Source organism: Ambystoma mexicanum, chromosome 12 (genome assembly GCF_040938575.1).
Source record: "Ambystoma mexicanum isolate Mex_15411 chromosome 12, UKY_AmexF1_1, whole genome shotgun sequence".
Lineage (NCBI taxonomy): Eukaryota > Metazoa > Chordata > Amphibia > Caudata > Ambystomatidae > Ambystoma > Ambystoma mexicanum.
The window spans coordinates 774,781,326-774,805,199 of record NC_090936.1 but is presented as its reverse complement, the minus strand read 5'-3'; the positions used below and the strand labels follow the sequence as shown (position 1 = coordinate 774,805,199).

At 43.2% G+C, this 23,874-nt stretch overlaps 1 protein-coding gene across 5 annotated transcripts in view; it reads right to left on the bottom strand.

Moving 5' to 3' along the window:
• The window catches only part of NAV3 (neuron navigator 3), a 1,326,128-nt gene extending 1,304,491 nt beyond the window's left edge, over positions 1-21,637 (bottom strand). For 3 of the 5 annotated variants that reach the window (XM_069629276.1, XM_069629277.1, XM_069629279.1), the window contains exon 1: positions 21,204-21,637. In XM_069629276.1, coding sequence (XP_069485377.1) covers positions 21,204-21,449 — 246 coding nt within the window. In that variant the 5' untranslated portion in view covers positions 21,450-21,637. The remainder of the gene's footprint in view (positions 1-21,203) is intronic. The other 2 variants (XM_069629278.1, XM_069629280.1) reach the window with 1 other exon arrangement.
• Between the last annotated feature and the right edge of the window lie 2,237 nt (positions 21,638-23,874).

The window sequence follows — 23,874 nt, the reverse complement described above, 5'->3', positions numbered from 1 at the left end:
ATTAATTTGTAAAAGAAAAAATAAGTGCAAGGAGACAAATAATTGAGCATCACAGGGAGCAAGAGGATGGCCACAAGTGTTTCAACACTGGCCCTTTGGCATGTCGTCTTGGGTGCAGTAAGACTTTTGGTGTGACTGGTTGGCCGGGGCGTACAGGGCGCAGGCAACTATCAAGGCCGTAATGTATCTTAAATATATTGTCAACCCTAACATTAAGGAATTGCAATGTTTAGGATGATGCATATTTAAGGAATAAACAGGGCACTGAATACATGGATGCTCAATTTTCTTTAAGTGAACTGTGAACACACCATTCACACATACCTTGCTTTGTCCCATATGTCATGACATGCAGGAAACAGCAATGTGTCTCTGAGTGGAGTTTTCAGTTGAAGTAAATGGAGCATCCCACTGGAATGCTTTGAAACAGTAAAGGTAAGGTGTTGCGAATGAGAGGGTGGAAACAATTTGAGTGTATGTCCGTGAGTGAGCAAGTGAGAGAACGAAGGGAGTTTTGGAGGGAGAATAACAATGGGAAGGAGTGGCTGGGCGTTGCTATGAAAGAGGGAGTGTGCATGAGTGTGAGAGGGAGGGAGAGAGACAGAGAGATTGTATAGGCAGGAGGATAAAAGCAGTGATAGTGTTGGAAGTGAGAAGGTTTGGAGGGAGAGACCAGAAGGGATTTGGTGGGTGGAGCCACAAGACAGAGCGCAGTAAGACCAGGAAACAAACTATATGGAGAGGGGAGAGATTAATTGCAGTGTAGAGACAGGCGATGATAGAGATTGGTAAAGCTGAGGACAAGGGAGAAGGGCAAAAGAGAGAGCGAGAGAGAGTTAGAGAGAGAGATGGTGAGAACGAGAGAGAGAGAGAGAGAGAGAACGAACGAGAGATTGAGAGAGAGACCAAGACAGAGAGACACAAGGAGAGAGTAAGAGAGGGATAGGGATTAGTGAGGAGAAGGTTGAAAGACAGCTATCAGGATAAGGGGCATCAGAACAACCAAACTACACCACTAGGTCCCATAGGAGATCCATGAGAGAGTTGGCTAGATAAGGATACAGCCTTTGGGCGAGGGAGATAATTACAAAGTAGGGTTACCCTAGATGTAGTCAACTGATCTTGGGACAAGCAGTGTTTGAGTATGGATCTTGCGCTAGGGAGGCGGGAGCTCCCTTCAAGGTTGACAGAAAAATACAGGGACCAGCCCTAGACTGGGAAAGACCAATTCTTGGTGTACATACTTTAAGAAATAAAGTTGAAGCTTTTTGGTTTTTGTCAAGGTACTCATTGAGCACTGTGTCATATTCTGTTATTCAACAACAAATACTGTAAATGGGAACACAATCATCAGTGCAACTGCATACCACCTTGTCCCCTGTACCACAATTGGGCAGATGAATTGGACCTACATAGGCTCTTGGACAAATTGTGATGCTTCTAGCCATGACATCACTCCCTCTCTGGGGAAACTCTTCATATATGGCCAGGGAAGGGAAGCTGCTACGTGATCCTGACCCTGAGGGTGGCTGACTGAGGGAGGACCATTTGAGGAGAAACAGCCCTCATGGGAGGGAAGCAGACTCACTGGCAGTAACATGGCATCCCCTTTCCACTTAGGGTATGACACCAACCCTTTGACCGCCCAAACCTCTATGGCATATTGTTATATAGATTGAGGCCATCAGCTTTGCTCTGACAGTAGAGCTATTTCCTTTACACTTCACAAAACAACTGAGATAAGTAAGAGCACAAGCGAAATACAGAGTGCTAAAGCTGCAGAACTAGTGATTGGGGGGATCCGAGGAGGAAGCCAGCTGCAGAATGGAACATGAGAACTCCTACAGATGCTATCACTCAAAGTTCTGAGGTCAAAGGTATGCTGCACAATGGCCTGCAGAAGGACATGCTGTGGAGAGGAGGCCAAGGCACAGCGAATACTGGAGAACAGATGTGATGCCAGCAGAAGGTGGAGCCGTGGAGAATCCCGAAGCAGCCACAAGAGACCCGTGAGCCCAGAGAGGGGAATTTGGACACCAGGGCACTTCCCAGCATATACTGCACCCTGAGGAAAGACAGAGACAGTCACATGGCGAATCCGAGCAATGGAGCTTGGATGTCAAGTACAATGAGGAATTAAACCGATGAAAGGGGGTCAAGAACACATTGGCTGAATGAGTCAAACTGTTACAATTAGAAAGCGAACATTGTGAAAACCTTGGCGGGAGAGAATACCAGGTAACCTGTTGTGAGTCTGGAGAGCACCAAATTTTAAAGTGAACATTGTGAAAGTCCTGGCAGGAGAGTATACTTGGCAATGCTATTGCAAGTCTGGGACCCGCATCCACTTACGTATAAACTGTAAGAATCAAGAAGAGGAAAAACATCCTCTTGAATGGGTGACATCCAGGGGAAGGGAGCCATTCCCGTAGACTTAGAAGGTGAAGGAATTGTGGGACTCAAGGAGTGATAGAGAAACCCTTGAGTGTGAAAACCAGGAATAGGGTCGCATATCCCCTGGGCTGGAAAATTGCATATTCTGAGAAAGAGAACTGTGCCTGTGAACTGTAAAGAAGCTGAGAAAGTCTGGGTAAGTGGACTCCCTCCTGAGTATTGTGGAATGTTGTGGATCTTTCATTATTTGTTAATTTCGGCACCCTTTGGAACATTGGAAAAAGCTATATCGGTCCAGTTGAAAGACTATATCCATTTGCACTTTATATTGAGATTAGCATGTAAGGGTCGGGTTATGATTTTTGACACAAGAAGGAGAACTCTTTATTTTTGGACAATCTGACACTGACATCCTTTAATTTAATTGAGGCATGGAAACCCGTCGTAGTGATAGTGTGAGGTGTTTATTTATTTTTTCCAACCCTTCTTTTTCCTTTAATAAAGGTGTATAGCAACCATCATAATGCCCTGGTGTTGGAGTCTTACCCCTGATTCCTCACAAAATGCATTGTCTGAAAAGGGAAGCACTATATAGCATTAATAAGGCAGAAACAAAATGCACACCAGGCTCTTGAATCTGATGTGTTGTGTGCTTAGAGGTGTGTGTTCTACAATGTACTGAGCATAGTTTTCAAGATATGTTTTCATATTGCTTCACACTGGATCATTTACTTCCTTACTGACTTCACCTAAACAACACACTGTACCCATTTCAGGTCATGAACTGCAGATTCAGGGTTGGACTAGTCAGTCACTTCTCTATTTATCATACACATGAAGCTACTCCTGGAACTTATTAATATTTAAGGCCTCACCATCTTGAACTACACAGATGAGCCACAAAACTTCAAAAAGTTCATAAACAACCGCAAATCCACCAGACTTTACCACGTGTTTCCCCTGCACTAACTTCTGCATGATGATAAACAGACAAATTTAACTCAAGCAAATCCGATTTTATAAATTGAAGCATGACACCACCAAACTCCACATCAGTCAACAGGTCTGTAGATAATGGATATTGACTATTTCTATACCACTGGCACGAAACCTGAGTCTTGATGATCACAATTGGGCTTCATGTTAAACCCATTATAAGGAGTAGCTTCTTTCACTCTCAATGAGTCCACACATAATGGCTCACCCAACCTCAATGCACAGAACATGGCAATGCTCTCTCTAGTACTCTCCGGATTAGGCTACACCAACAGTTACTGTCTGGGGCTCCCCCAGATTGCCTAACCTAGATTACCCATTGAACACCATACAAGGAATCCAAAACGTGTTAGCCAGACTAATTTGGAAATTTCAAAGACATGAACACAGCACCTCAGCCATCTAGGCACACCACTTGTGCCTGGTCAAATAGAGGATTAATTTCAAATCTCTTGTATGGCCCATTATGCCTTCAATGGCAGAGGCCCAGAGAAAGACTGATGTTCATCCACTAAACATAATTGATAACACTCTGATCCAGCAGAGCTTCCCTAGTAAAACTAAAAAAGAATAACCAGAAACACACTAAAGATCAAACTCCTCCATTTGCTCAAATGAACTCTGCAAATCAATGCGTATAAATCTGCACACAGAGGAAAACCACCAGGCCATCAGAAAATCCCTGAAAACCTGGCTTTTCAACTTACACTGTCAGGGGAACAGCACAAAATCCTCTGCTCACTCCCTGATATCGACTGGGATAGACCTCTCATGAAAGGGCAATATACCAACATACAAGGCACCAGCCAAGGATTACATGTTATTGGACACATATGGATCCATCTCCCTTACACAAGACAATAACCAAGAAATACAGGACATCTGTTATAGTCGGGTCGGTCTCCCCTTGTCATTTAAAGAAAACTGAATTTGCAAGAACCATCTTCAACCAAGATAAAAAGCAAACACTTCAACAACATCTGACAAAATTCCTGAAATAGAAGGGTTCTGCTCTCTTAAAGAATCCCCCAAAACACTAATCTCTTGCCAGCTAACAGAACCAACCGTCACACATGGCTACCATGCCTTTAAGCACCATACACTTTCGGATCGAAAGCACAGCCCAACTCTCAAACACTACAATACACAATGCACACCAGCTAACTAGATCCTCTCAGTGGTGAGTGCAATTGATCAATGTTGGGCTTTCCCCTCTGGATTCAACATGAATCGCACACCTCCGCCATTGAATACGAACCTAGAATCACACCAGCACTCCGGTACTGCCGGCATGAACACACCACCTCCGCAGCATTCGCGTCTTTCTCTCCATCTATCACTCTAGCAACCACTTTTCTTACAGAGCCACCCAGAGCAAGTCCAACAGTATAGCAGCAGTGTGCTCTACAAGGCAACTTTAGATCACATGAAATACCTGGAACGATTCGTGTGGTGTGAATGAGCACTGATTTAAACACTTTAATGTATTATGAATATTTTACTTACAATAACCCTATTCAAAGCCAAACAGACCTTTGGTAAGATTTGACAGAAACGGGTTCTGATGTTTTAAACACAGCAATGTGTTCAAGGGTATTTGCATTAACATGTATTTAATGTAAAGCATTTCGGAGAGAAAGGTTGTACGCAGGCTACACATAATGGTGGTGAGAGTAATTGTGAGGAGAGAATATGTTGAGTGAGAAATGACAGCTATTATCACAGTTATTTTCCAAGTATATGCTACACAGCAGCCAACGTGCGTGCACACAATCCATATTCTACAAATGAGAAAGCCCACCACGGATAGAACATTCAAGATGTAGAACTCCGTAATTGGGATATATCACAATCATGGTATACAATGGCATACACCTGGACAACGTATCACACGCAGTGTTATTTGCGTGATCAAAGCATAAAGCATCACATCCAATCTATGTAGAAAGAATGTCTAGTTTGTTTCTATGTACATTTCAGAATTAAGGAGAGAAGAAACATAATATAATTGAATAAGAAGTCCCCACTTTGTACTTCATTGTATGTGCAAAACATACAAGCACATCCCACAGATAAGGGGCTTCCCCTGGCATGTTTGCCACGGGGCCCCTTCTCTGCTCTGCCCTTGCAGCGTAAGAAACAGGAGCCATATTCGCAAATGTGTGGTGTGAATGAGTACATGGCACATTGTGCTAGTGGCTCTGGCAGGGTCACACTCTGGCATTACAGAAGATGACATATAGCTCCTTCTGTGATACCAAATGGAGGTTTGCTAATCTTGGGCAAAGCATTCTAAAGTGGCACGACTCTATTCTGTATAGAGGGATGCCACTTTATCACGTGTCTTTACCACAATGGGTCTGATCGGTTTACAGCACCACTTCCAAAGGGGATGTTCCCTAGTGTGCACGGAGGCATCCATCTTGTAAATTAAGGCATCCTTTTTACCCAATCTTGTGTGTATTAGCAATGAACTATATACAGGGGGAAATGTGTCCTGGGGTACACCTTAAATGTGCATCACCTTTGATGTGGCACGCACTCAGTGTACATATTCAGGGCATCCTTTCAGAAGGAGCCAAGGTGGCCCAAGGATCCTCCCGGGGTACCACAATGCGATGGTGCAGTCCAATATTGCACCCCTCATGGGTGCCCAAACCCTGTTGGAATGCAGGTCAGGTGCTCGGTCATCAATGCAGGCACTGCAGCAGGCCTGGTGCTCTCAGTATTAGCGAAGGTACATCATGTGCACACTGTCACAGGGCATCGAGATCGCCGAGAGACTGTACGACTGCGCGGCACTGGGCCAGTGAGCAGCACCTATTGGCGAGGATATTATTTGTATTTGTTTAACATGATCTGGTCCACTCCCCTGGTGTTTGACTGGCCCAGTCTGTGTGCCTTAACTGATTTGATTCAATGTGGGGTGTCTTTTTTTTCATGGAACAGAGCTAATGATGATGACCGTAGAAGATGATTGCAATGGGTTGTGGTGTTCTAAACTAAAGCATGGGATGGGCTGGGACCACCCACCATATGCAGTGCTCTGCACCATCCCAATAGCTGCTAGATCCAGATCATGGTTTGCTTTTAACTTCTGATCCAGGGTCATACAGATGAACTGCGATGTTTAATTGTTCATTGTGTAAATGCGTTAAGCACATATTTACCCCAAAAGTCGAAGTTCTGTACACCGTTTACAAAACTTAAACAGGCTTGAGAATAGTATTAAAAAAACTAAAAAGTGACTGCCATCACATCGAGGGACTGCTAAGAACATTGCTGTGATTAAAATAGCATAATGCATTAAAACGTGAAAAGAAACAAAGGAGTACATGAGGGGCTAGGGAGGCATTTGGTTGAGAAATAGCCATATTATACAGAATCATATCTAAAACACCCTCCGAAATGTCAGCAAATCCCGATAGCAGTGGATTTAGGGGGGCACGGTGTCGCACAGCATTTGTCCAGCACCTGAAGGAAATTTATCCTGACACAATTTCAGTATTTCAAGCTGTTGAATGTCCTCTAATGAGCATATCTGGGAACATTGAAGACCAGGCGTTTCCAACTCATATAAACCAGTTAAGCCACGAATGTGGAGGTCTGACAAAAACGTAATCCTATGTGTAGATTCTGTACAAAAGAAGCAGAATCACTTAAGCACTTACTGTTATTTTGCACCTATTTTCGATGTGAAAGAACTTTGCATTTGGGTCCTTGGAGTACAAGTCACTCGTCTTTGTGTGCGGACGAATGGTGGGGTCATATGTTTAACGGAATTGACTTGAAACTGTTAATCCCTTTGATGCACTTTTTAGCAATAATTGAAACTCGGTTGAGTTTGGACTCTGGTGATCAGGCTGCAGAACATGACTAAAGGATCTTTTTGGGGAAGTCAGATGCCGGAAGGTTTCGGTGGATTTGAGATTGATGAAGTATGATGCATGTTTTTGTTTGTTTGTAAATGTTTTTAAAGGTTTGTATAAACCAAGAAACCTAAAAAATGTTTTTTTTTAAATAAGCCAGTTATTGCATGACATTTACCCAGAACGTTCTGAATATAATGCAGGACTGTACATAGAACAAGTGGCAGACAGAGGTTAGCATAATCACCCCACAAAACTTTGAAAGAACCAGAGCCTGAACAGTGGATGAAATTTAAGTATCTGGGAGTGTTTTCCTTTTACAATATTGAGGACTACAAGGTGCTCTGAATCTTAGCAAGGGCTCCAGGACAAGTGCATGTGTTGGGAAGCAAAAGACAATCCGATTGGGGGAGGAGGAGTGAAAAACATGGATGCACTCCCAGTACACTCTGGTGCCATTACATCGTGGGTTCATGCACACATCTCCAGTTTGACCCAAACCCTCCCAGTGGATCCATGTGGATGTCTAAAGGGTGAATATGACAGCCACATTATGGTCAACTTCCCATGGCATGGAATTAGGGCCAAATGGGAGGCCCAAGTGTGAATTAATTGTGGTTCTAAAGGAATGTGGCAAACCATTAACGTGCCAGAAGATTTAATTTGTGGGCCTGGCAAAGTTGTCACAGTTCAAGATGATAAAATGGCAGGTTTCCGTGCAGAGCTTCTCGCAACTATGAAGCCTAGTCTGCCTCAAAGGGTTTCTGTTCACCCTCGTTTGGAAGATGAATGGGATGCTTCATGAAGATGCACCGGGGCAGTTCATCAATGACGAAGAAGGCTACTGGAAGATACCAACTGTCAACAGATACCAAGTCTTCGTGCTGACTGAATTAGACAACTGCAACAGTATTTTCTCAGGCCTAGCCAAGATAGTAGTTCACAAACTCCAACTGATCCAAAACATGCCAGCTGCTTGATCTTTGGCCTTTGGATATGTGAAGAAGTTATTGGAACACTGCAATATTCCCACTGTTGCTCTGTCATACAGAGTGCAGCGTATGAATAATTCTGCATCACCCCCAGGGCACATGGGCACAGGGGAGTTTACCTGACACAGTATGCTAAACATTACACCCCCGTGGCGGAACTTACCATCAGCACCCACAGGCCGGCTAATGCACGCCAGCTGTGGAAGACAATGCCATGGCAGAAAAATTATTTTCTCAACTAGAGCTCAACGCCGGATCGACGTAACAAAGCACCAAAGCCTAGAAGAAAAACCACCTCAGTGAGCAGAATAGAGAGTGAGTCAGCATCTTTTCAGAGACTCAACTTAATAAACATTGTTAAAGGCCAAGCTGGCACTGAAAAGAGCAAATGAACATGCGGCGGAGAGCAGAGTCCATAATTGAAAGAAATACAGGAAAACCTTGTTGGAGCAATGGAATGGACTAGGAGGACGCCATGCTGCATGAAATTAACCAGTCCATGGTGTAACCAAGCACAATTGTTTGCGATGGAATAATACGGACAAGGTCACTACTGATGAGGAATTCTTTGAATGGATAATAGAGGTTGTCAAAGATGTCTCTGTAGACATTCGTAACCGTGAAAGATAGACAAACAATGAGCTGAGACTCAAGCCAGCCATTATATGGCAGTGAGTTAATGACATTGAGAATTGAAAGAGTTAATATGATTTTTACCATGTCCTTCAAGTGGTATTTTTGCAGGTTCCAACCAGTGTGGAGCGTGTATGTGACTGTGTAAAATCTATAACAACACAGAGGTCTGCGTTAGATGCTAGTCCAGTGAAATAATGTTAAGTGGCATATAGTACACAAACAACTAAAAAATGAATTGTCTTATTTTCAATAATTGTACATAGTGCCATATGGCAAGTAGGCACACAGCAGTGCTTTCTGAATGTGAATAGACCATGGGGGAGGGACCTGCAACTGTTGCTCTCCAGCTGCTTTGGACTTCAACCCCAATCTGCCCGAGCCAATATAATGAATGGGGAGGGGCCATGATAGTCAGCTCAACACATCGAAACATCTCGAGAACTAAAGGTAGCAGACCTGAGCCGAGGGAGACAACCAGGTTTTCAGGCATTGCCACACTGTAAAACAGAAAGCTCATTGTGAGTCACTGTAAAACCTGTTTAAAGGAACATTATTTTTTAATGTGACTTTATTCTGAGCTGTGGCTTCAACGCACTGACACAACAGGGGAGATCCTCGGTGAAACCATGTCGCTTCAGCAGAGGCCTTGATGTTGGGATGACATCTTTCCAGTTAGGGGGTTGCAATGGGTTGTTGGTGTGTACATGACTTCAAAGAAGTTAAAAGTGAGTGCACACCACCACGATAGTGGTCTTTAAGTGACAAGCCTGGTTTATGGAAAGGCGACTTGTGATGCCACCAAGGCTGGCAGGCAGAGCCTGGTCTGTGGGGTGAAAGGAAACAAGGCCCAGGAGAGCAGGAAAGGGGAGGAGTGGGAAAAGTCAGAGATCCGAAAACGTACAGCCTCAACTCACAACATGAAGGGAAGTGAAAACATAAGGGTGAGTCAGATTGATTGCTGGGATGCAGGTGTAGTGTGCAGTGTGTCGGCCAAAAGAACATACATCAAGAGAAGGGGTGAGATCTTCCCTCACTGGCTTTTTTGTGAGCAACAGAACCGCACAAACATCATGAACTATTGTGGTATATTATTGGCAAGTTGCTCTGCCTTAAGTACTAATGCCGGCGCAATGCACAATTCATTCAGTTTCCCTGAAAGACGGCTCCAGTGGATCATTCTCCTTCCATCCATAATGTTTATGTTTGCTGCAGGATGTTTATGGCTTTAAGTTCCCAGCCACCTCCCCCAACTCCTTCCTCCCACCTGTCAATTATTTTTAAGGGCCTGGGTCCTAGATCTGGTTTTCGGGTAACACAGTCTGACACCGTTCGAGGGGAGCGCTCTTATACATACAAATGGAAACTTTAAATGGATTTATTCTCAGCAGTCACATTTCTGAATGGGAAACAGAGCGAGCAGCTTTCCAACCCAAGACACATCTGTTCATAGCCTGTCCGCGTATATGGTGTCGGGTAGATTTCGAAGATCGGTGGGCATAACTATCAGTTAGCAGCATATTGTTTGTTTGTTTTATTTATATAGCGCACCAGACCCTGGAGTAAAAGGGCACTTACAGACAAGTTACAGAAGGCACAGTATATGTAAAATTTACAGTTATACAATCTGTGGAGGTAATATGCAATATATACAGTCAGTGTAATTAGGGTAAACAATTGAAATATTTGAACAGTATGTACACTATAGTTTCAGACAGGAACCAACCTATAGCTGCCCCATAGGAGTGTGCAGGAGTATTATGCAAAGATAGGTATATCTAGCAAATAGAAAGCAATTCTCTCTCTCTCTCTCTCTCTCTCTCTCTCTCTCTCTCTCTCTCTCTCTCTCTCTCTCTCTCTCTCTCTCTCTCTCTCTCTCTCTCTCTCTCTCTCTCTCTCTCTCTCTCTCTCTCTCTCTCTCTCTCTCTCTCTCTCTCTCTCTCTCTCTCTCTCTCTCTCTCTCTCTCTCTCTCTCTCCTCTCCTCTCTCTCTCTCTCTCTCTCTCTCTCTCTCTCTCTCTCTCTCTCTCTCTCTCTCTCTCTCTCTCTCTCTCTCTCTCTCTCTCTCTCTCTCTCTCTCTCTCTCTCTCTCTCTGGGACCACATCCAACAGCAGACCGGCCTCTCAGAAGAAAGACTGCATGTCTAAAAGTGAAATGACCCTCATTTGAACTTTGAACTTCTGGCAAGTATGACTTGGCAGCTCTACTCGCAATCCTTCTGAATTTGGTCCAATGCCATCTATGGTACATATGGAAAAGTAATTCCACTGCACGCTCAGCCAATGGCCTCTTTGAAGACTGTGTGGAATACAGGAAAGTATTCAACAGACTCAGTTGTGCTATTTTTTGAATTAATATTCTTAACAGTACTGAAACAATGAGTCAGGGTCTCCAATAATAAATTGTGTTTACTGTGATTTCAGCATCCCAAGCATTTGCTAACGTATCTTTTTTTACCACTATAAAGAACAGGGGAAAGCAACCTTTGGCTTTCCGGATGGTTTGGACTACAAATTCCATCAGCACTAACTAGCCTATTGAATGTTGAGAAATAGTGGGAGTTGTAGTCCAAAACATCTGCAGAGCACTGATTGCAGATCGCTGAATTTAAAATGCTATATAATGCTATTTACCATAAACACAGACCACAAATAAGATCATCGGGTTTTACTCATGCCACCAAGCTACCAGAAAATAGTTAAAACATTCTAGCAATTGATATTTTTGGATGACATAATACAAAAGAAAACCTGCCCAGCATAGGGCAGTGTTTATTTGTACACAACAGTAAACCTCAATGTCAAAGTGGAAATGCTCACATAGCCTCCAAGCAGGGCCATTGATATGGGTTGGGGACAGAAGGATTCACTGATTCCTTCTAGGGGAATGGGCAAAGCCAGAGCAGACATGCTAGCTGTAGAAGAGACTGCAGATTTAGGAAGTGAGTGAACCCCTGTGCTGCTTCATGAAGAAGTATTAACCTTTTACAAAATTCCAAAAGTTATATTTAAGCATACAACAATGAGCCGGGCAACAGCAGTTTGTGTCTGTTGGAAGAACTATTTATTCATCTCTTGCTGAAGCACTTGTACATGATCAGTGATTACAAGTATAAGCTACAAAGAGACCGCTGAGTGTTCCTGCATTGTAGTGGTCCAAAGCGGTGAAAGGATCTCAAAGACACTATCACATGTAATGTGTGACCTCGATTTTGGGAAAGGAACATGAAAAGTTAATTGTTAATTACTTTACTTTGTCACTGCCATAGAGGTTCATATCTGTAAGCGATATTCAATCAACAATACAGCCAAGTCAATGCCTAGTATTGGATGCTGAGGAAAACCCTTATTAATGTTTTTTATGTCTAGTTCAGTACTCTGGATGACCACCCTTGTATAACACCCCCTCTTAGAATCCCCCTGACCCCACTGAGCCAAGAAGTAGGTTTGTTTTGCAAATTAAAAGGTTTATTTGAGAATTTAAACAATATATATATATATATATATCACACTTTATAATAAATTAATATCTGATAGTACACTTAGACATATGATGTTGATCAACAATGTGTAATCTGCACTAGCACACTTCTTTACAAACAATGAGAAGTTAGTATAGGATGGATAAAGTAGCAAAAATACTTTTATGATTTCAAGGGAAAAGCAATGAGGAATAAAATGCAGTACATAGATACTTGATATGATTTTAGCAAAAGATAAGATAATCACTTTTTCTCTGGCAATTCACCCCCCCTCCCCTATGCAATGTAAGAAATGGAAGGAGATGGAAAGAGGAGCACACAGTTCTCAGGAATGCAATCAAATACAGTACGAAATTCAGTTCCCCCCCAGCAAGCTTAGAGGAAACAGGTAGGAGTTTGAAACACAGGCCCAAAATGCTTTTTAAATGTGATGGCAATGGATGGGAAAATGTGCCAACTGATTTTAATTCCCTCTAGAGATTCAGGGTGAGTGGGAGAGGCGTATTGGTATTAGTTCAGGCTCACTTTAGCAATGCTCTATGAGTTATTACCAAGTTGCAACAGATTTTAACAAAAGAAAGAATGGAGCTGCTATTTTGACAAGTGGAGAAATTGAGCCAAAATCGCAAATCGCGGTACATTTCGTGAGTGCGTAAATCGTGATTGTATAAGGAGTAGAAAGTTAAATCTCGTTCCTAGCCCAAACGGTTCCAGAGATACGGATGATTTAATAAAGGTAGATTTTCGGATTTAAAGTAAAACTCAAAATGACAGGTGACAGCTTGCAGCTGCAGAATTGACAAGTGACAGTTGTGCAGCTTTAAAAATGACAGATGACACGATTTCTAGGAGGCAGTTCTACTTAGGTTAAAGTAGTTTGGATTAGATTATTTTAACTAAGAGATTGGTTCTGCACAGTTCTGCTAGGTACTCACAATATAAATTTGAACTAGGCCTCGTCACAGATCTGGTCAACACGTCCGGCTGCGGTTCTGTCTGCTCGGCGGGTCAATCAGGCACCGGTTCTGCTCACAGCGATCTGGGTCAGCTCTGCTCTGCTGGTATAGCCTCTCTGTTTTCTGGATGTAACACTGCTTTCTGGGTACTGCTACAGGTTCTTGCAAAAATTCTCAGCAAAACTTCAAACAGCTCGCCCGGCTGTTGAATAGTTTGGTTCGTTTTGAGGCCTGCTGACGAGGATTCAGCTGGTGGATTCAGACCTCTCTGCTACAAATTCTGGAGTTAATTTCTGCTACAGGTTCTGGAGATTGATGAATTTGAAGTCTGGATCTCTGGATGTTAAGTCGTCGGTCAGTATGCTCCGCAGAAAATGGAATTGAATGTCTCTACCTGTCCCAGCAGTCTCTTTTTATGTGTTTTGAAAATGGGTGTGTGCCTGGGCCTAGCTAAGCCTGCCCCTCTCTACTTGTCGTTGGCCCATTCCTCCTCTCTCCCTTGATTGGGGGAAGGAAATGTGAGTCAGAGTGATGCTGTAGGTTTATGGTCAGAGGAACCTCCCCTTGTCAGATTGCACACAAATCTATTTCTGACCCAAATACATATTTATCTATGTACCATTTTTCTAATATTATAGGTCCAGTTAACATATTTTCTGTCCATCCGATCCCTGTCTTTGTACGATGTTGTGTCCACTGATGACAGAATTCTCCCCTTTTCATCCAGATAACGACCTCGAAACATTTCCAGATTTTACACAAATGTGCACCAGGGATATGGGTTACAGATGATAAAGTGTCAGATTTTTCACATGCATACATTTGGAGTGAGACCCTATTTTCCGCTAGCAACCCCCCAGAATACACCACAGGGTCCTAACGCCTCTTAAAATGTTCACAGAAAAATCACAAAAATAATGATATTACTTATATAATTCTGACAAGTCCGCACTATGAGTTATCTATCTTTTTAAAATTATGCTCTGGTCAAAAAGGGGTGTGGCTTCCCACATCACAGGGTGGAATAACTGGTTTATCCACTTCCCCCAAGCCAGCTTGTTCACAGAGGCACAGCTGCCCCCCAGTTTCTCCCAAGAGGAAGCTATTTTACGACGCCCCCAATATAACATTTGCCTGAGTCAAGGAAGTTGCATTGTTCTGTCCCTTCCAGTTCCCAGGTGCTCCACCCCTAATCTAATCAGAGAGGTGAACTCCTTTTGGCAAGGGGGCAGCAGGATGCAGCTAGGCCTGGGAAGAGTGGCTGTTGATCCAGTTTCAACTCCTGTCGGGGGTAGTTGTCAGGCAGAATCCAGTTTCATTAAGCCAGGTTTCAGCTAAATGTCACTTTAGTTTCCAGTTTAAATCAAAACTTACACATTTTACATGTACATTACATAATTACTTCCTTCAAGTCGTTTCAGAATATAGTTTTACATTGTATCCACCTCTTAGCAAGTCTTTCCTTGGTCTGGTTTTGTTTCATTTGTTCAGTTTTACACAAAAGTCTGGTGGTTTTAAAACGCCGGCTTTCTGATAGTGGTGAGTACTGGTAATGCAACCATTTTTGGGATTAAGAAAATGAATTCCCCACAGTTCTGAGTTGCTTTTTGGCAATCAGCATTGCCATTCCCAATGGTTTCAGGCTACTGTGTGTGTAGCCCAATGGTGGTTTTAGGCAGTGCCCTCCTGTGCTCACAACATAGGCAAAAATGGGTGGCAGCCTATTCTTCATGTTTTCCATGTGCACTCTCTGGGGTGTTCTGGTCATCATGATGTTTTCCATGCCAGTACTGCACAGTTTTATGGTAGGACTTGGATGCATGGGTAAAAGCATCCCACATATCAAATCACACAATACCATCTTGATTTCCAACACATATATTAAATTACCAGATTGTAAAAAAAAAGAAGACAAAAAAAAGATCATCTATACACAAAGTGCACTATGAATCTGTCTGGTTCAGCTAATATTATAAACACAGCTTTATAAAATATTGCACATGCACACATTACATATGTATCATTTATGCAGATCACATTATTTAACTGTGAATCTCCAAATCATTTATATCCAAGGATCAATTACTTACATCAAATTGTCTCAAATAGAATTTTCAATTTATGTCATAATGGCGTGGGACAGAAGATAAAAACACCTTTTGCAGATTCTAACATTTCAACTTCAATACCTATATCCTTTTGCATTTAACCCGGTATGCCGGGAAAGGGTTTTAATTAAGAGAGTGCACTGGCCAATTGTCTCTTCTTTTTACCTCTTACCTTCATGGTCATATCCAGAAATTGTGCCACTGCTAAAGTCGCAGATGAATTCTGAGTCAATTTACAAAATGTCTCAACTACATCAAGGGATAATCCCTTTTCGGCTTAACATTTGCTTGAATTTTTTGTTATGCAAACTCTTATCTGCAAGGCATAGAAAGTGCAAATGCTGAGTGGTCTCGATCATATTCGTATAAAACAAACATTCCACAGATCATTTCGAATTCGGTTTCTTGTCTAGCGTGACAAGCGGGAGAATGCGGACTCTACATTTCAGATCCAGGAGTCTCTTTTTTTCAGGATTGATCTCATTGTGATACTTCTCAATCAATCATAGATGTGTGGCTAGAAACCGTTGTCTGATTGAGCAACCATTAGCTGTGTCCACCTCTTCCACCAATGGATCCCCAGCTATTCCGTTTCTAACACATCGTAGTGGTTCTTTAGTAATGCTCTCTCGAGCATACCACAAGCTCGAAAGCCCATGTTTACTTGCTGTGTTTCCAACATGTAGTCCCCATTTAAAACCACCAATTCCGACGCATTGTTTAAGATAGCCATCATTTCATCCCTATAGTGTTTCAATCTACGATTATGGCAAAAGAGAATTCAGTGTAATAGTGGTTTAGCGGCCATCTTGCGCTTTACATTTGTTTGAATCATCTCCATCTTAACTAAATTATTCGGGGCACATTTAATTAGTCCTAACAATTTCCTGAGCCGAACGTGTTCTGCCCTTATTAGTGCAGTGCATAGTTCTTGACCCCAATCTCTGATCCACACACCACGCCATTTGCTACTTGTTTATTATGAACTTCTAATACAGAACTATTACATCTATTCGATATCGAGCGTCCACATGTTACCAATACATTGGTTGACCTCTCCATAGTTAATGCACATTTGACTTTCTGAGACCTCGAATCCCCCTTGGAATAAAACATGATCCTTATACATTCAAAATGCTGAACCTCCTCTATATTTTCCCTATCCAGGGTTACATTTATCTGTATAAATATATGTATTACTTATGTATTACTTAATACTTTTCAAATGGCTTTCTGTGTTGAGGGGCCGTCCTGATGTTTCAACTAACAATGTGTACATTTTACATCTTTACCCTGCAGATAATTAGAGTTTATGACCAATGCATTATGCTTGTTAATTTTAAATTATTCCTTTGCACCACCCAAAAATGTCAGTGTTTCTGTACTAGCAAATACTGGGGGACATGCTCTCTATTGTTGGGAAAACACAGTTTAGTCTTCCAGTTTCAGAAAGTTAACAAGGTATTTTTGCGTACAAAAATAGTATTAGCTTGAATGTTCTTTATAAAGTGTCCAATCCCTTTTCAATCCATATTATATAGCTAAAGGTTCAGTAGACCCCGTTTTCAAATATGTGCATAGTATTTTCATCCTTGGGCGATGCAAGTTTAAGTTTGTTCTGAAGGATTTGAACTCGTGGTGTAAAGGGTACATGCAGATCACTGCGGCCAACCCTTTACCCTCCATGTTATGTTACTAGGATTGGAGCTAATCTCTAGCAGGCTACAATAGTATAGCTGCAGCAGACACATTAACCCCACATGTTATCTTATTGGGACTGGAGCCCGTCACGTACACAATTATTTTGAAAGTGAGCTAACCCATTATCTATCTGACTGGTATGGATTCTGAAACCTACAAGTAATATCATATTTGTTATTTTATGTAGGGCACGCTAGTATATTCCAGTAGTTTCATAGCACTGTAAATAACAGCTGTTCTCATCCAATTTATTTAACTCGGTATATCAACATCAGAAATATAACGGGTTGAGTCAGGCCTGCAAAGGGAGTCAAACCTGTGAGGTGCAGGCTGGCCCCATGTCAGAGGCCAGTACTTTAGTTTGTGAGCTATGTGAGCTATCTACCCGGGCCTGTAATGCACTCCTCCCTAGATCAAGCACCCATACCACTGAGGTAATTTCACTGGCACTATACATATGCCCTCCTGGTTACACGCATTTCTCTGCAACAGGTATGTTAGCCTGCTGAGAATTCTTATTGGAGCTTAACTCTGTGATCTGTAGGTGACTCTTCAGCATTTGTTCAACTTACTAAGCTATTAGCAATTTACCTAATGCCCTTTTCATACAGCACACATATCCCTCTATCTTTTGGTAGTCGTGGGAGTCTTTTTTGTAACCCCTCGTTGAATACAGAGCTATTTGCAGGCTGATATGGGGTGGGCGGTGAATTAGTCTATGTACCGGGGGTCCGTGCTGGCTATCAACACTACTGCCTCCAACATGAGGATCTCATCAGGATATCATCAGCCAGAAGCAAAGCCTTCGGCCTAGAACATCAGTTTGCTAACTGAGAATCACCAGTCTGACCATGTGAACGCCATTGCTCACTGGTTGTTTACCCAGTCTCGAGAGGATAGCTCAGGGGCAACGTGCTCGCCTTGGAAGCAAGAGGAGATGAAGCACCACAGGTTCGATCTCTGGGTCTGCACTTAGAAACCTCTGGGTATTAAGTGGATTATAAATAACCTATCAAATTATTTTATACAGGCTCCAGCCTGTATAAAGCCTTGAATGATTCAACTGTGGATATGAAACATCTTGCTTGCCAACAGGGGAGTTGCTAGGTCTGGAAAAGACCCGGGGCTATGCTGATGTCGGAACTGTTGGGACTGGGGGCTAGCTAGTCTTTTGGCTGTAGCTCCTGAGATTCTATCCGGGGCTACAACCAAAAGATCAGGGGCTATAGCCCCCTTAGCCCCCCCTAGCAACGCCCCTGCTTGCCAACGTTCATATATGTGACTGGAATATGTGCCAGGCCCTCTCGGTTAAAAAGGAACATTAACTGAACTGAGATGAAGTGTTATTAACATTGTGGAGAAAGACAATTGATCTTTTCAAACACTGTTAAAGTACATTTTTTATGCAAAACAAGCAATTTGGGTAACCACTTTAGAGTCAAAGAGAATGAAATAGTGTCTGATCAAATGATCTCATATCCCAATAATCATAGGGACCACGTTTAATTTACTGAGAATTACATCAAGACAAATCAAAATTCAGTGTGTGAGATGTTTCTATGTTAAACGCAGCAAGCACACACAATTCAAGTGATGTGGGCACTAGCAATGAAGCAGGCACACCCTTGGCAATACCATAAACCTCGGTACACTAAGCAGGATCCACAGCTTTTTGCATTACGCAGCACGCGCAGATTAAAACCTTGGACCAGAGTGAATTCAGTGCATGGGTCGTTCTCTTTTATAATAACAGCAAACCTAGAATAAGTGGCATCCCACAAAGTTATCTCTATCTGCCTGATGGTGGCAACATTGCCTTTCTCTCCTGTTTACGAGTGAACAATATAATTTCCATCTGGTCGCAAAAACCTTTCTGGGCTAAGAGAATGCTTGTGTTGCCCCTGTCCCAAGGGGTGCACCAAAACCTACATTTCTGGGGGAAGGGGTTAACCCATCAAATGTTGGGAGAGGGTCTAACTTCAGAGGCGGTGGGTGAGGGGCAAACATTTTTGTTTGGGGGACATCTAACTTCTTTGGAGAGTCAATTGAGACTATTCTAGTGTGGCTTCAATGTTACAAGCAGTTAACTCACTCCTTTAAGTCTGAAAGCACTCACTTAAGAGTGAGAATGAGAGGTCTCTTGTCCCCTCTCTACCCTTCCAATCACTCAGCTGACATGCAAATATTAAACCAACATCATGATTTCAATTTCCTAAACATGTCTATATATAATAATAATGTAGCATTTATATAGCACTACAAACCCTCAGGCATCCAAGTGCTGCTTATTATTACCCACGGTGTGTGATGCTCATTTATTGACCTCAGAAGGATGAAAGGCTGAGTTTGCCACTGCCGGGATTCGAACCTGCGTCAGCAGGTTCTGCACCGATGTTAAAGCAAGCGGTCTACTCGCTATGCTATCTGACCAGCTAATATGTTTTACGTTAGTAATTGCCGGACCTTTGTTAACAGCAAAGCCCAGGTACCGCTTAGCATCTGTGTCCTGTTCTGTCCAGCCATGGCTCTGTAGGTCATAGAGGTCAAGTAAAAAACGCCCAAAATGTCAGGGGCAGAGGGGCTGAAGCCCAGTCAGCTTAATAGCATTCCACCACTGCCTGTCCCCATGCTACGGGTCTATTGGGTACCTTCTGCAGGGGATATCGGCTGCATCCAGATGCACTTTCCACACCATGGTGCATGGTGGATACTCCTGTGGATCCCACCCAGAAGCTATGCCCAGAATAAGAGCAGTTTGCCACTTGTCCTATTCTGTGGAGCGCAGCGCTTCCACTTCCACTGTGCGCACTGCAATACTGAGATCGGTTAGAAGCCTAAAGGTGAAAGGAGTGAAACCACTTTTGCATGTGACACCCACCTCCATGCGAATGTAGTTGGCGGCACCAACCCACTCATAGTGGCCTTTATATAGGGCTGAAGTGAAATTGTGGTTAATGTCCAGAAGAATATTAGTGCCAAAAACTTAACATGGGCCCCGAAGGTCCTGCTGAAGACAGGGCATGGCGGCCCGGGGCGCATTTAGCCTCCCACCATGCCAGCTCGGGGAGTCTTTCAAGGTCTCCCCCGAGCTGGCATGGTAGGAGAAGGTGCGGCAGGCACCCTATTGAAATTAAATGTGCCCCGCTCTTGGGAGTGGAGTGCATTTAACAGCAATAGGGTGCTATGCCAGGGGCACGTGGGGGGAGGAGGGCTGCCACATTTTTGTTTTGCCACCCGGGTTGCTGCCAGTGGTATGGTCCGCCCTGCTGATGATCCAAGTGGAGTCTCTGTTTCAGGAAGTTATTCTTGACCAAAAGGAAAAAACACATTACATTAATACTTTGAAACGTCTCGGTGGTGTTTCTGTCAAACTTTCAACCTACTAGTACCAATTTCTTTATTTACCTTGGAAAATGCCCTTCTCGCACCACATGAAAAAAAAAGTGTCCAATGAACAAAGAAGGGTCAATCCGTTATAATCGAACAGCATCACTTGTCTTGAAATGTGATCTCATATTGCTACCAAGCACAGTGCTTTACACCTCTGACAGGCTGTCGCAAGTAGGCAGAGGCATAGCCAGGGGTGCCTCACAAGGGGGGGCCTCAGCATAATGTAGTTGGACCCCTGCAGGGACATTAACAACTGTAAAATGCCCCCACACAGCGCTGCTGAGTGGGCATTTACAGATGTTGGCTGGCCTTTGCCCTCAAGTGACAGCGCCGCACGTTACTGGCCAATTGAGCATTAGGTGCTAAAACTGCGCCCTTAAGCCCCCCCGGGTACTGGGTGCGCAATACAAGTGGATAAATGAATGAAATAAATAAATAAAAGTGCACGATTATACATGGGCATATGTGTCGCCATATGTATATTAACAGACAATTAGTCTATACATATGTAAACAGAACTAAGTATGTTTAAAAAAAAAGTCCAATCATTCACGATGTAATCACAATTCCTGATTCGCATGCCCGCCTGATTTTCTCTATGAATGTGACAGCTCCTGACAGCACGCTATGAAATGTGCCGCTTAAAACAATCGCTCCTGACTGCGGGTAGAGTGGACACTAACCTTGCTATCTTCTGTCTCCTTTCTTTTGCCCTGAAGTCTTTTCTTCTCTCCGAAATCACAGGTTGATTTGAATGTGAGCTGACAGGGAGGCACGGAGCTCTGTGCCCCGCTGAGTTCCGCGTGTCTAGCCGCCGTACATTGCTGCGCCAGGGTCCTGCCAACTTGCGGCATTGGCAGGGCGGTGTGAACAGGCTTTGAGCCCACAGCTGGCTGTCTCAGCTTCGAGGCAACCCCGAATACAGACATGGCTTGCCTCTGTGCCCGCTTTCCATTCAAAAAGTAAAAATACACAGGCAGATGTCCAGTCCAGCTTGGGAGAGTCCAGCAGTTCCTCTAGCACACTAACATTTAGACTGGAAACGTTCAAAGGGCATATATGAAGTAAACAACAGCGTCCGTGATGCAGCGAAACGTTTCCTCATCCCGAGTGCGCTCGGTTTCCCTCACACAAGCACTGCGCTCAGCCAGTTGCTGTATTTCTTGAAGCCTAAACACTCCTTCGGGGCGTGAACTTTTTCTGGAAGGTAACTGCCACTGAGCTGTCTGTGTGGGATTACAATACTTGTAAATGTGCTCTCCTCTCTTCCAGCACCAATCGCCAGCCCATAACCGCATGCGTCGAATTGAAATAAGGGGGAAAAGGCGGCAAAGAAACACAACACTACATATTTCAAAAGAGCGCAGACCACAACACTCGAAACAGCCCTTTTCCTGACGGCAGATGTAGACAGCCCACATGTAAGAAAAAGTATAACTTTTGGGTTTAGAAAAAAAGTCATGTGAGGGGGCCAAAGCAAACAGCTGTTGGAAGAGCTTTAGGCCCGGAAACCACCTCAGCGATGAAGCTGTGCGCCTGACTCCTGGCTGTTCTTCACCGCTGACAGCTATGCTAAGGCGCACTTTATTCACAACTCCCGCTGTGATATCAGGTTCACGCTTGCTCAAGCGTGGCCGGCAGCAGACTCCCTAGATCACCATAGGAGCAGTGTCTGCCTTCTCTGTCAAAGATCAAGGCAGACATTGCATGGGGCATGGCCAGTCATACATCAGTACTGTCACCGAAATGGCTAGAAACTTCCACACTGAAAATTCAATTCTAATTAGGTACAGCGCTGCAATATCACGATTGGCCTGGAAAAGCCTTGCAAACATGTTGAAGCAGAATTGTCATATACATGGTAGAAGGCTGTGCAGATTAAGTGGACAAAGTACTCCACATAACATTTCAAACCGCGTCTACCCTTCCACATGCCACGTAGTGTGTTGCTAACACATTCAAAGATCAGGGAAAGCTGTGAGATGCATGTTACCCAAGGCAAGGGGAGATCAGAGTGTTGTGTTACACCATGGCGGCTGAATGAGGTAATAGCTGGGAAATATCTAGTGTCTATTTCAAAGGCCAGTCTATTAGCTTTTAATTTGGATTTGCAATGAACTACTCACTCTTTTGATCCATCAGCATATCGAATGGGATCTCTGCAAATCCATTAAATTCATCCTATGCTCATAAGAAGCCCATATTTCCCATACTGTAATTTGAGAAAAGATCATGAATGGTTTATCTTAGCATACCTGCAACTTAAACAACTATAACCACCCTCAGACGAAAAACATATAACTTTCCAATCTTGCCTTAAGACGTCCTTAGGACAGGAAGTAGAGGTATTTATCCCAGGTAAGTCACTCATTTCTTTTTGTAGTAGGGGAACATCAAGACATACAGATCATCACTCAAGTATTCTGTTATATATGGAAACCACTCTTCAATGTTTTGTAATGATAAATTATTCAAGTATGTTTGCTTCTCCGTATTGAAAATCTCTTGCTGTGAACACCCAGTCTTCTTTCCAGGGAAGATTGTCTCGTTCCCAAGCTTTGGCTTAGTTCACGCCCACTGCTAAAAGAACACAATGATCCATGAGGTCTTGTCTACTAAATACACCTTCTGCTGCACTTAAAAAAATGGATGACAAAAGAATATAATTCCCTCTCCCAACCTTACAAATCCCTCACCCATGATAGAACCTCTCCAATAAATGTTAACCTGTTTGCATGCCCAACACACATGCAAAAAAATACAAATTGGCACATACCCTTCCCAGAAATAGGGACCTTTTTTCAATATAGATAAGTTACAATGCCATAAGAGGGTATTGCCATACCTGTAGCAATTGAATCACATGCAAAACATCTTGGCTATTTTCAACGTACATGAGACCCCTTGGCATAGCTTACTCCAGTGACAATCAGTGTCCCTACCTAAGTCAGTATGCCATTGCCCTTTCTCTCAACCATCTTTGCGGTTCTGTAGTAGGATGGTTTTATACATCTTAGAAATCAAACCCTTTCTATCTCCCTGTGTCAGCAGGATTTTTAGAATGGGGTAAGCTCTCTGAACATGTTCTCCCCCTCGGACACATTATTGAGCACTACCTGAAGCTGGAGGTACAAGAACACCACGAGGGGACCTATGTGCAATAATTCAGAGTTGAGATATGGATCTGTATTTTCCCTTGTCACACATTTGTCCCACCCTCTCGAATCCAGCTTCACACCATAACTGAAACCTATTAGAGTCCAAAATGTTGTCTCTAATCGATGGTCCCCAAATATAATTTAATGAAAAAGGCAAAGATGACAACCACCTGATCTCAGTCTTTTCTTTCCACTG